The 13,015-nt window shown below is 43.4% G+C and overlaps 1 protein-coding gene across 1 annotated transcript; it reads left to right on the plus strand.

Moving 5' to 3' along the window:
• The first annotated feature begins 216 nt into the window (after positions 1–216).
• On the plus strand, positions 217–6,743 carry RPS7 (ribosomal protein S7). The gene is made up of 7 exons (XM_081189261.1): positions 217–291; positions 1,844–1,925; positions 2,348–2,419; positions 4,183–4,326; positions 4,782–4,846; positions 5,625–5,775; positions 6,615–6,743. The coding sequence occupies exons 2-7, from the start codon at positions 1,851–1,853 to the stop codon at positions 6,690–6,692; spliced, it is 585 nt and encodes a 194-aa protein (XP_081045387.1). The 5' UTR covers positions 217–291; positions 1,844–1,850; the 3' UTR covers positions 6,693–6,743.
• The last annotated feature ends 6,272 nt before the right edge of the window (positions 6,744–13,015 follow it).

Raw genomic sequence — 13,015 nt, forward strand, 5'->3', positions numbered from 1 at the left:
CAACTTGGAAGAAGGAAAGGCATGGAAGGTTTACAGCCGACACAGCCACATACTCCCGGTTCCCCAAAAGTGCTCTTCAATACAGCACACAGTATTGCCGTTTGGTGAAAGCAGCGCTTTATCCTCTGCCAGGAGTTCCCACCCGCCGGAAAGCTTCAGAAGGGCGGAAGTACCATTTCAATCCCAAGCTCCCCGGGACGAGAAGTGGGCGGCGTTGCGGCTCTTCCCGGCAGAGAATCTGTGGTGCTCTCGCGAGAACTCTTCCTCTTCCTTAGGCCGGCGCTGAGAGAGGTAGGCACGGCCAGCCGGGGCCTGCTGGGTTGCGTGGGGGCTTTTTCCCGCGGGGGCTCCGGTGATATTACTCCGGGGCGATGGAAGCCCTCGCGCCTGGCCTAAGTGTCCAGAGATGCGTCCGATTCGCCGCCCCTTAATGCCCGATGGCTTCCTGGGACGGCGAAGGAGACCCATTTCGGGGATGGGGCAGGGGACGGTGGAAATGACCCCCAATTCTCTTTCTCTTGGCTGCTGGAGTGTCCACGGGCCTTCCATGTGCGCCTGGCTTTCGCAGAGCGTTGCACGGAGCACGCTGCTTGGGACGCGCTGTGAAGTCTTATCAGTAGCTTTAAGCACTAGGCAGGACTGTCTTCCGTGCTTTAGCTTTCCCGGGGGAGGGGCGCGGAGGCCAGTTCTACCTCCCTTTCGCCCCCCCCCCTTCCTCAACCTCCAAGGGTAGCAGCACATGGCCCGTAAGCTCCCAGTATGCCCTGCTCGAGTAAGAGAGGGATGCAAAGCAGGAAGCTTTTGCCCCACAGTTGTCATATCTCCCCCATGCTGCAGGGGAGGGAGACTTTTGCCTGGTGTGTTTGTGTGTATCTGTGGAAGTTGTTCAGACGTGGTCCTGCATGAATCCTATTTAAGATGAGGAGCCTGTGTCCCCCTAGGTGTTAATGGACTATGGCTCCCAGCATTGGCCTAGGTGTCTGGAAGCTGCTGGGCTGCAAGTTCCCAAAACCTGTTTCAGATGGTAGCTCTGCCTTGCCACTTAGCAATTCCGGATAGCATGCTTACATCAGGAAGAACTTTCTGGTGGTAAGAGCTGTTTGGCAATGGAACAGACTCTCAGAAAGGACTCTCCTTCCTTGGAGGTTTTCTAGCAGATGTTGGATGGCCATGTGTCATGGATGCTTTAGTCAAGATTCCCACATTGCAGGGGGTTGGACTAGAGGACCCAACCAGGTCCATTCCAACACTCCAGTTCCATGGTTCTATGATTGTGGCCCTTTGATAAAGCTTTAATAAGATGCTTAAGACTGGGGTTCTCATGCGCTTCTCTAGAGTCTCTTTGCCAGAATTCTGTGGTAGCTGGAAAATGCATGCTGCTGCTCGCCTTCTGTGTGTGGACTGTTCCGCATCGTATTAATCTTGCATTTTATTTGAGTGCTTCATATAGTTATTGAGAAAAAGGCCTTGTAAGATACACTGGTGTTAATGCCCCCATATTGTAGATGTGGGGGCTGCAGTTCAGAGATTATGTCCTCCCCACAGACCTCCATTAAGATCCTGGCTAAACTTAAACAAGAGTGTTGTTTTACTCATAGTAAATACTTTTAACCACTGCACTCCTCTTTGTGCTACTTCAACTAAGCGTGCATACAACATTTTTTTAATGTGTACTAAGACTAAATCTATCACTGCTTTATCCTTAAATAAGATGACTGAGCCAGCCTTTAGAATTGGCTTCTTCCACCATCAAGGCTTTCCCTAATTTGATGTCATTGTGATAGGTGGAAATCATTCTTTAAAACAGTGCATTGAGATATTGATTGTTTCCTTTGAAATGCAGAAAGGCCATGTTCAGTTCCAGCGCAAAGATTGTGAAGCCCAATGGCGAAAAGCCAGATGAATTTGAGTCTGGCATCTCCCAGGTAAGTGCTCCTTTCAGCTGGTAATATAGGCTGTATTGTGTACAGAACATGTGAGGGTTGGAATCTTGAGGCTCCAATATGATGTCATAGCCCTATATTTTAGTATAGATGTTGTGCTAATTAACATTCAGCAGCTGCAACCAGAGTATCTTTGTAAGCTGTTTGTTTGCAAACTCCTCTACTGTTGACCAATGTTTATGGGAACATTTGAACTATATGTATTTGATATGTAACTGAGGTAGTTGTTGCAAATCCTGCTACATCAACTTGTTGAATATGAATTTGACAGAAGTCAAAGGAACATAGGTATTCAGTGATTTCCCCCTCAAAACGTTTTTTACAGCCAAGAACAACTACAGTTATTTTAGAATTGGTTTGTTGCATATATTTGTTAACTTTCCTTTTAACTTTCCTCCCTCAAGGCTCTCCTGGAGTTGGAGATGAATTCTGACTTAAAGGCTCAGCTGAGAGAATTGAACATCACAGCAGCAAAGGTAGCTTAAAAAACGGTGTTTCTCAATGGCGCAGGCTCATTTTATAGGATGCTTGGTGTATCTAAGCTACCATGTTGGTATTTAAAGTGATAATTTCAGTGTGTGTTAAGTTCTACAGCGTTTTTCCGCCTGGAAATGTCTTTAGCGGACAGATGTGTAACTTGTTGTCTCAGAGTCCAACATGGGCATCCATTGAGGTGGCTCTCACATGGCTCTGCCCAGGTGGCGTATGGGAGCTTAGCCCCGTAAGGGGCAATGATGTATAGTCCTATTCCACAATGTTGGACATGAAGCTTCCCCCCCCCCCCCAGACTGAAAAGGCTGTTGAGGGAGGCATCCTGTATATTCCTATAACTTCCCAGCTTTTACAGTTGCTGTGAAGACAAACCATGCAGGACACAAGTGATCAAACTAATTGGATGTGTTCAGGATGAGCTGCATTCATTCATTCATTTCATGGAAACCAGGAATGTTGTTATGTGCACTGTAGTAGTTGTGTTTGCAGAAATTAGGGAAGCTGTGCTGCTCACAGAAAACAGATATGGAAAGTCAACATGCCATTCAAAAGTTAGGAATTTTAAAATACCTTAGAGGCCTGGTCATGTGCTGCATAAGCTATTATAAGCTTTCTTTCAGATGAGGAATCTGGAATAATGGCTATTTCATGAAGTCATGGCCAGGCCCACATGAGTTCAGTGAGCTGTGTTGATTTTCCTTCCATTGGATATATCACATTACACAGTTATTTTTCCTTTGGTGATATATACTAAAAATGCACACAATCATCGGTTGTGTTCCAGTTTTGAGAATCACTGGAGATTATATCTGGAGCTGAACAATTATCTTTTTGTTAAACAGGTAAATTGGACTTCCATCCTATATCTACTTACTTGTATAAAAGTAAAGATGTGTAGGGTTGTGGTAAAGGCTGCCTTAAAGGATTCTGGAATAGGCTACACCGGGTTTGATACTTATGTATCCTGTGGCTTCCTCTGAATTATCTAGTATTTGCCACTGTTGGCGGCTAATAGGCCAAGTGGATGCTGGTCTAACTTTTTGTTGGAGTTTGTACAACACCCGAGGTGTTTGTAACCCAAGGTACCACTGTAGTTTATTGGACAAGCACTTGGAGGTTTTCAGGTGTGCTTTCCTAGTTAATTTCTTTAAATATATATATATCATTAAATAAGATACTAATACATTTAATATGGAACTTGATAAATGTGGTTCTTCCATAAAACTTAGTGGTGCTTGTTTCTATTGGTCTGGCCTTAGGTCTACTGCAAAATGGTGATACTTAGAAGTGCTTCTTAGGTTGTTGCCTTAAGAGCCTAAGAGTTTTTCCAAAAAAATAAAGATTTCATTATTGATCCTTTTATATTTATTTATTTGTTTGTTTGTTTGTTTAATATACCATCTTTATCTTCTAAGGATCTCAAGGTGTGGTTTACATGGTTTTCCTCACCATTTCATCCTCATACCCACCTTTGGTAGTTTAGCCAAGAGGGGACATAATGTAGTGGTAGAGCCCATGCCTTGCATGCAGAAACTCCAAGGTTCAGTCTGTGGTATCTCCAGCCGAACAACCAAGCTGCAAGCACTTCTGCTGTGACCCACCGCTAGCGAAGAGCAGATCATAACTGAGCTAGATAGACCAATGGTCTAAAGAAGATCCGTGTTTCATGACTGGAAGTAATCCTGCAAACTCTGGATGATATTTCAAAACTTAAACCATGTTCATTCCCAGTTCTGTTCTTGCTTAGGAAATTGAAGTGGGTGGCGGTAGGAAAGCAATCATCATATTCGTGCCAGTCCCTCAGCTGAAATCTTTTCAGAAGATTCAAGTGCGGCTAGTTCGTGAGTTGGAGAAAAAATTCAGTGGAAAGCATGTGGTGTTCATTGCTCAGGTAGGTGGCAGCTTGTCATAACTTTCTACAAAATGCTGGGTTGGTGGGGAAGTGTTAATGGAGGTAGAACAATTATTTGTCTGTGAAAGGTGTGCTAAATTGAATAAGAACACTGCATGCAGCCTTGTACATACTTAGGCACAAGTCCTGAACTGATTCCTACTTCCAGCTCTGTATATGCAGCATAGCATCACACAGGAACTAGGATCACAAGAGTCATAGTCGTATGTTTTTAGAATTGTCCTCCATGAATTTGTTCCTATCACTGTTGGAGGCAGCATTCCTCTGAATACCAGTGGATGGGGAGAGCACCATTGTGTTTAAGTCCTGCTTGTGAGCTTCCCATGGGTATCTGGTTGGCTCTAATACTTTTCATCTTAAATCTGGTTTGTTAATTCCATTCCTAAACACGAGAGAAATGTGCTGATATATGTCATGCTGTTGTCTTTTAACAGAGAAGAATTTTGCCGAAGCCAACAAGAAAAAGCCGCACAAAAAACAAGCAAAAGCGTCCTAGGAGGTAATCTCAAATTTATATTATATGTGTAATAATCATGCATTCATCCATTCCCTTCCGTTTGGCATGGGTGCATATTTTAAAGCTTGAAGACTCAAGGGAGAAGACTATTGTGGGTCTCTGATTCTTGCCAGGCATTAATCTTGGGTAGACCCATAGCTCAGTGGTAGATGACATGTTTTGTGTGTAGAAATTCCCAGCCTACTGGACTAGGTGGGGCAGTGGTTAGCCTCAGTATAAAGTAGCTCCATATTTATTTATTTAATACAGTGATACCTCGGGTTACATATGCTTCAGGTTACATACGTTTCAGGTTACAGACTCCGCTAACCCAGAAATAGTACCTCGGGTTAAGAACTTTGCTTCAGGATGAGAACAGAAATCGTGCTCCGGCGGCGCAGTGGCAGCAGGAGGCCCCATTAGCTAAAGTGATTCTTCAGGTTAAGAACAGTTTCAGGTTAAGTACGGACATCCGGAATGAATTAAGTACTTAACCCGAGGTACCACTGTAACTAAAACTTAAATGCTGCTAGATTTTGTTTACTACCTTATTACTGGCATTTCATAAGGTTTAGTCACCAGATCTGTCTGCTGTACCCCTAGGATTGGGCGAGGGTAGAAGAATTCATTCTGTGGATGTTTACATGCTACCTGCTGTGTTAGTATCCAGTCCACAGAAGTATCCAGTCTTTCTGCTTCTCTAATGGTTCTCTGTGGTGTAGATGAAGGGAAAGTTGACATTCGTAAAAGCATTTTAATTGTACATCATATTTTTGTTTAGCCGCACACTCACTGCGGTGCACGATGCCATTCTTGAAGATCTGGTTTTTCCCAGTGAAATTGTGGGCAAGAGAATCCGCGTAAAATTGGATGGCAGCCGGCTCATAAAGGTTCACTTAGACAAAGCGCAACAGAACAATGTTGAACACAAGGTAAGAAAGGGCATCTGTGGCACAGTGGGTCTAACCAGAAGTTTGGTGAGTTTGAGCCCACCCAGGGATGGCTTGTGGGCAGGATTCCTGCATTGCAGGGGTTTGGACCCAAGCAGAATTGAAACTGGCAAAGATTACTGCTATTCTGGCTGCTGTGATTAATCTGTGTTCAAGCTGTTTGACAGCCCATCCCCTTGGGGTGCTCGAAAGAGCCAGGTTTTCCTCCACCAGCATCTACAAACAGGAAGCAAAAACTTGGGGAAATTTGCAGCTTTCCTTGGGTGTTCAGCGCTGTCCTTGCTGACTCTGTAGTACACTGCACTACCGCATGAGAATTTGCAGTTTTAACAACCAGCATGCTGGCACATCTGTACTACCTGATTGTTATTAGAAAAGATAATGTTGGTGTGTGCACCTGGCATCACAAGATGGAGCCATTTACGATGAACGATGGAATTCAAATGGCAGAGTGATACTGGTCCACTTATTTATCAACACAGGCATTGTTCAGATTTTCTCATAATTTCGTCTGAAGTTTAAAATGCTGTGCTTCTATACAAGTGGAGTGACACAGTTCCATTTCGCAGTACAGTATGGCAGAGGGACTTCGCCTCCAAAATTCCATATGGCAGTGCTATTTCTTTTGTATGGCTTCGTGAGCTCCTTTGGGAGGAAGAATGGGATAGAAATTCAAAGAATAAGCATTTTCTAAGAAGTAAAGCCATGTACAGCACCGTTTTGAAACTCGCTGTGTATATTTGTACAAGAACTATTGTGTCTGTAGGAAACTAGAGTTTTCTGTTTACCACTTTTATGACTTCTGTTCCTTCCCTTTGCAGGTAGAAACATTTTCTGGTGTCTACAAGAAACTCACAGGCAAAGATGTCGTCTTTGAGTTTCCAGAATTTCAGCTGTAAAGTACAACAAATGATTGAATAAAACAGTTCAGTTGTTCATATATAATAAAAGTAATGTGTTTTTATTAAAACATTTGGAGAGAAGGAAAAAAAACATTTGGAGAGAATGGGAGTCTCTGTGATAGGGTTTGGTTGTAGAAAGTTTAATGTCCCACACAACAATCTTACTACTGCCCAAGGTAGGTAACTGAAAAAGAGTTCTGGCATAATCTTTTAGACTCTTGATCTTGGCTTTTCTAGAAAAAAAAGGAACCAGAACAGTTTCTGATCCAGCGTTTCTGTATGAGATGACATTGAGCATGCCTTGATCTGTAGACCTTAGACCTGCCTAACAGTATTTCTGATATACAGCAGGATGCCAATGTAGTTTTAAATGTTTACTGGTTTTTTGTCATTTTGGCATTTTAACAGTAAGCGAATTGTTCAGCAGCACTAACAAGATTTCTGCTTCAATGGCCTGGGTAAAGGGAGAACTCTGGGTGCCTAGGGTGGAGTTGAGCTGTCTTACCTTATTCAGTGTATCACATTATTGCTGATAAACTTTGATACTAACCTGAGCCAGTTTTGCTACACAAACTTCACAGAAGTATTTTGACCTGTGAGCCATTTTTACAGTTCGCAATGGCAAATAGCTTTAGGTTTTACCTATTGAACTGATGCTGTAATGAATTTGAGGCTTCAATTCTGTACCCACATACCTGGTAATATGCCCCGTTGAACTCAATGAGACTTGAAACAGACATGTTTAAGATGATCCATGAATGTAGTTCATGTAAGGGAAATGTCTATAGTAATGAAAATTGCCTTTTAAAAGTGTGACGCTTGTAGCCTATTCACATATATTCTTCATCCCGTAAATGTCAAAACAATAGAACATAGATCTCATCTATGGCTAGATGTACCTAATTCTGAAGTAATTCTAGTAGAATGGGATATATCAACATTCTGTTCTACACGCTTTTGTAGAAGAAGAGGAGTTTGGATTTTATATCCCACTTTATCACTACCCTAAGGAGTCTCAAAGCGCCTCACAATCTCTTTTCCCTTCCTCCTGCACAACAAACACTCTGTGAGGTGAGTGAGGCTGAGAGACTTCAGAGAAGTGTGACTAGCCCAAGGTCACCCAGCAGCTGCATGTGGAGGAGTGGGGACGCGAATCCGGTTCACCAGATTACAAAATAGTGGCTGCTATCCAAAGGCTCATCCAAAAATTTGTTCACACCAATGAGGTTTTTTATGCTTTCTATTTTAACATTGGACCTCTGTACTGTATCACAAACTACTTTTGAAAGGCAGCTTAGAATTGAAAGCAAGTTGCTGTATGTGCTATCCAAAACTGGCCAATCTACTCCCCTTGTGATGCTTCTGCTATATTCTTTCCAGGAATGTTCTATTAAGAATATGAGAGGAATTTGAACTTCAACTTGGGTTCTGCTAATCGTTCTAATAGGGTTAGCTGGCCATGTTTTCTCCTGCTCTCTGCACTGGGTGATCAAAGAATTTCAGATCCTGGGTATCTGAATTGGAGAAGGAAAGATGCATGCAACATGAACTTGTCATCTTTCCCAGAATCACTGCCAAAAGAAACTCTTCCAACCCAGCTGGCTGGTTTTTTTTTAGACTTCTTCAGTGGGAACCGTCAAGATACATCTTTGAATAAAAAACATGTTGCAAAAGAATATATCGTGGGCAGTTTCTCAATCTGTAAAACTGATTGTTTTGTGACATCTCTCTTATCAAATGGGGTAAAGGGTTATCTTCCTACTTGGATGGTTGTCATATTACCTGCCTCGAATATTCATAGTGTTAAAATCCACTGAAGGTTCATGGTGGCGCTGTGGGAAATCAATTATCTGCCCAAGTTTTTAATGAGTACTAGGAATGCTGCTGTTCTGCAGAACCCTAGAGTCCATTACATAGCTGTGCCTTGACCTTACCCTTTTTAAAATAAAATCTTTAGGCACAAAATCAAGAATCTGCAGGAAAGCAATTGGATTCTTGACACATGGGTGGTTTGAGCAACTTTATAATGACATCCCGTGCAAATTCTGCATTTCAGAATTATCAGTCGGTGCTGTTTGGATAGTGTACATTATGAAGAGGGATTGAAATGCACAGGATTGTCAAAGCATTACTTCATGATAGGTTCAAGTGATTGGTGGAAGAGTTGCGTGTAACCTCCAGCTACCTCTTGTTCTCACATTAACAGTTAATACGCCCTACTGAAGATTCTCTTCTTTGAAGGTGGTTGTTTTAAAGGATGTCCTGAACCTGTAACAATTTTATTTCAACTTGTTATAGTCCACCTGGAATGAGACACTCCTTCAAACAAAATGTGTGATACTTGACTGTACTCATACTTGTGAGTAGACTCACTCACTTTACTTGGTTGAATATCACACAGATATTCTCTTAAGTTTCTTAAACTTATCCAAAGTATATCCATTTTAAAAATATAATATGCATTACTTTGAAAATGTCAAGCTGTTTATTTGGTTCCCTCCACATTTTTTAAAAAATATTTTTGTCTCACTACTATTACACTGTTTATGGGCAGAGAGATCAATGCACTGGCGATTTGTATGTAACAGTCTTCAAGGGGGGAGATGGGGACTGAAATAACCCTGACACATTCTGTACATCACACAGATTTATTGGTTGGTTGCGAGTGTCTTCTGATTTTTTAGGAACTATTTCTATGAATAAAGGGAAATTGTTGCTTTCCAGCTTGGTTCAGGGTTCCTGTGTATTTGAAACTAATTGCTAGAAAATGCTTCCACTAAGCTGATGCATATGGTTAACTAGTATTCACACTATTTGACTCCTAATTGAGGACCATGTCTTTGACCAGACTTGCAACCACCAGCTACCAGACAAATAACAATGGTCAGGAAGAGTTTTTACTTGCGTTCAGAAGCTGTTTTTATTTATTGTAACATCCTTTTTCTAATTCCACATTACTGCAGATACGATTCAACCGATCTGCACGGATCCACATGGGCATATACTATAATAGCTTTCTTGGGCCAACAAGCAATGGACCTGATTCAAAGATTTCCTGAAGGGTAGTGAGAAATTAAAGAGTACTGAGGTGTCTTTTCCTCTTCCATTTCACTGGCTGCTATATCTTGGATGTTCTGCGCTGGCGTCAAACAAGACAGATGGAGACTGAGACGTAAGCCCCTTGCAGGGGTTACCCCAAAACCAAAGGCATCTCAGTTTTATCTTAGCAGTTCAAAGCCTTCCAGAATATCATTACCATTATCTACTCTGAGAGATGAACTACTGGAAACCTTGTTCATCAAGAGAACATGTATAATAAGGCCTTTTTCTTATGTAAATCTGTCCTGTGATCAATGAATACCACTCTGGAGGGTCTCCAAACAGCAGCTGCTGACAGGACAGTAGCTCCTGCTGATAATAGCCTACTATAATTTGACTGTGCTCATGGTGGAATATGAACTGCTATAATCAGTTGCTTCTGGGAGTTTCTTGGTGCATAAGGGAGGTTTCCCCCCCTACTGTGCTCTTTCAAGATAAGGAGAAATGGGAATGGGTGGGGCATCATTTTAATGGCCCAGTGTGGTTTATTAAAGGGTCAAATAGTAGTTTTCCACAAATATTTTGTTTCTTTATTTTTAGATGGCCGCAGCAAGAGCCTTAGGCTCCGGTCCAGAGGTCCTAGAGCAGTTAGTGCTAGGGTTATATGAATACACTGTGGCCTTTTAAAACATTTTCTCCCAGCAGTTGCCATTATAGTATTACACCCTCCGAGTACACAAAGGGATCTCTCTATTCTAGGTTATATTCTAGCTTGTGAAGACCTGGGGGCTTCAGCATTGCTTATTGGTTTTTAATCCCATGCAAATTGCACTGTGGGGAGCACGCCTTTATTATAGTATAGAACAGGGTTTCTCAAACTTTGGGTCTCCAGCTGTTTTTGGACTGCAGTTCCCATCATCCCTGACCACTAATCCTGCTAGCTAGGGATGATGGGAGTTGTAGTCCAAAAACAGATGGAGACCCAAGGGCCTGCTGGAACCTGTCAGTGGCCGATCTAGTCTAGCATCTTGTTCTCGCAAGTTTGACCCGAGAACAAGAACCCTCACCCTGGGATTTCTAGCAACTGGTATTTAGAAGTATTACTGCCTTCCAACTGTGGAGGCAGAGCAAAGCCATTGTTGTTAGTAGCCACTTGGTAGCCTTATCGTCAGGAATTGGTCCAGTCCTCTTTTAAAGCCATTTTGAGTTTGTGGCTGCCGCTGCCTCCTGTGGGAATGAGTTTCACAATTTTGACTGTGCAGTGGTACCTTGGATTACAGACGCTTCAGGTTACAGACGCTTCAGGTTAGACTCCGCTAACCCGGAAGCAGTACCTCGGGTTAAGAACTTTACCTCAGGATGAGAACAGAAATCGTGTGGCGGCGGCAGCGGGAGGCCCCATTAGCTAAAGTGGTGCTTCAGGTTAAGAACAGTTTCAGGTTAAGAACGGACTTCCAGAACGAATTAAGTTCTTAACCTGAGGTACCACTGTATTTCCTTTTATCTGTCATGAGCATTCCAAAATTTAGGAAGACAAGACACATTCATGGCACCATATTGGTTCCAGGGGGGACGCGGGTGGCACTGTGGGTAAAACCTCAGTGCCTAGGACTTGCTGATCGTATGGTCGGAGGTTCGAATCCCTGCGGCGGGGTGAGCTCCAGTCATTCGGTCCCAGCTCCTGCCCACCTAGCAGTTCGAAAGCACTCTTAAGTGCAAGTAGATAAATAGGGACCGCTTTATAGCGGGAAGGTAAACGGCGTTTCCGTGTGCTGCACTGGTGCTGGCTCGCCAGCTGCAGCTTCGTCACGCTGGCCACGTGACCCGGAAGTGTCTTCGGACGGCGCCGGCTCACGGCCTCTAGAGCGAGATGAGCACGCAACCCCAGAGTCGGACACGACTGGCCCGTACGGGCAGGGGTACCTTTACATTTACCTAAGGAGTCTCAAAGTGGCTAACAATCTCTTTTCCCTTCCTCCCCCACAACAAACACTCTGTGAGGTGAGTGAGGCTGAGAGACTTCAGAGAAGTGTGACTAGCCCAAGGTCACCCAGCAGCTGCATGTGGAGGAGCGTGGACATGAACCCGGTTCACCAGATTACAAGTCTACCGCTCTTAACCACTACACCACACTGGCTCTGGTAATAAGACTGGTAACCTCATAGAAGTACTCTTCTCCACTGTGTTGGAGGAAGGGACTGATTAGGACAGTGGCTTTCATCTCGGGAGGTGAAAAGGCTTTGACTGGCCTTGGAAAACGCAGCTACAAGTGGTGTGTTTGCATGTGGCACAGAACTAACAGCTATTCCCACAGGAAGTGCCTTCTCTTAGCAGCCAAGACAAGCTTCAGTGGTGATATGATTATTGCACTTGATTAGGTTTTATCCTTGCTACTGCCTTGTCTTAGCTGTTGTTGGGAGAAAGCAGTCTGATACAGTTCCAATGTGCTGCAAGCAACATGTGAAACAGCAACTGCCAAGTTTCTGTGGCCAGGTAGAAGTGGTGCTGGTCAAGAGTTGCAGATGAAATATAGCCTTCCCTACAATTCAGTTATCTCCAGCTTCTACACTATAGGGCCTTTTTAACATCCCTACCTATGGTCTGAAGTGGTACAGTCCATAATTCCACTACCTCGCTGTGTTTAATGTGTAGAATGTCTCTAAGCCACGTGCCAGGATTTGATGAGAACCATGGCCATGATGCATTTCTAAATATCCCATCCGAAAACTAAAGGGAGACAGCAGAAGCTTTCCTCTAGCTGGATCCTGTTTACATTACTGCAACTGGCCAGACCTAAATGGTTAACCAAGGATTTCTCTTCATGGGAAGGAGAGTTGTGAACGGAGAGGCATTCTGCATTCCCCAAAAAAAGCGCATTGCCAAAAGAAGCAGCTTACATCATGGGTCGCTGTAGCGTTCCCACACATTTTGCTCCTAATTACTGTCCTGCTGGACAGCTGAGCTGTTTCAAACAGGAAGCTGTTTGTAGATAACGCTTGGAACTGTTGGGTCTGATTTGCTGGATGCCGAAGAGCAGGAGACGAGTTCGCTTCAAATTAAAAACTATCAGGCTTTTGTAAATAGTAGCAATGAGGTTCATCTGCGCAGTGTCCCTCCAGGCAGAGGTTGTGCTACGGCGCCTGTTTTCTCAGCAACTGTAAGGTAGGTGATGTTTCAAAACGTTCTTTATTCGTTTATATTTATTACATTTCTGTCCCACCATTTTCCTCCTAGTAGCTCAGGGTGGTGCGCGTGGCTCTCCCGCTTTCCTCAATTTAATC

Source organism: Podarcis bocagei (genome assembly GCF_964188305.1).
Source record: "Podarcis bocagei genome assembly, chromosome: 3".
Lineage (NCBI taxonomy): Eukaryota > Metazoa > Chordata > Lepidosauria > Squamata > Lacertidae > Podarcis > Podarcis bocagei.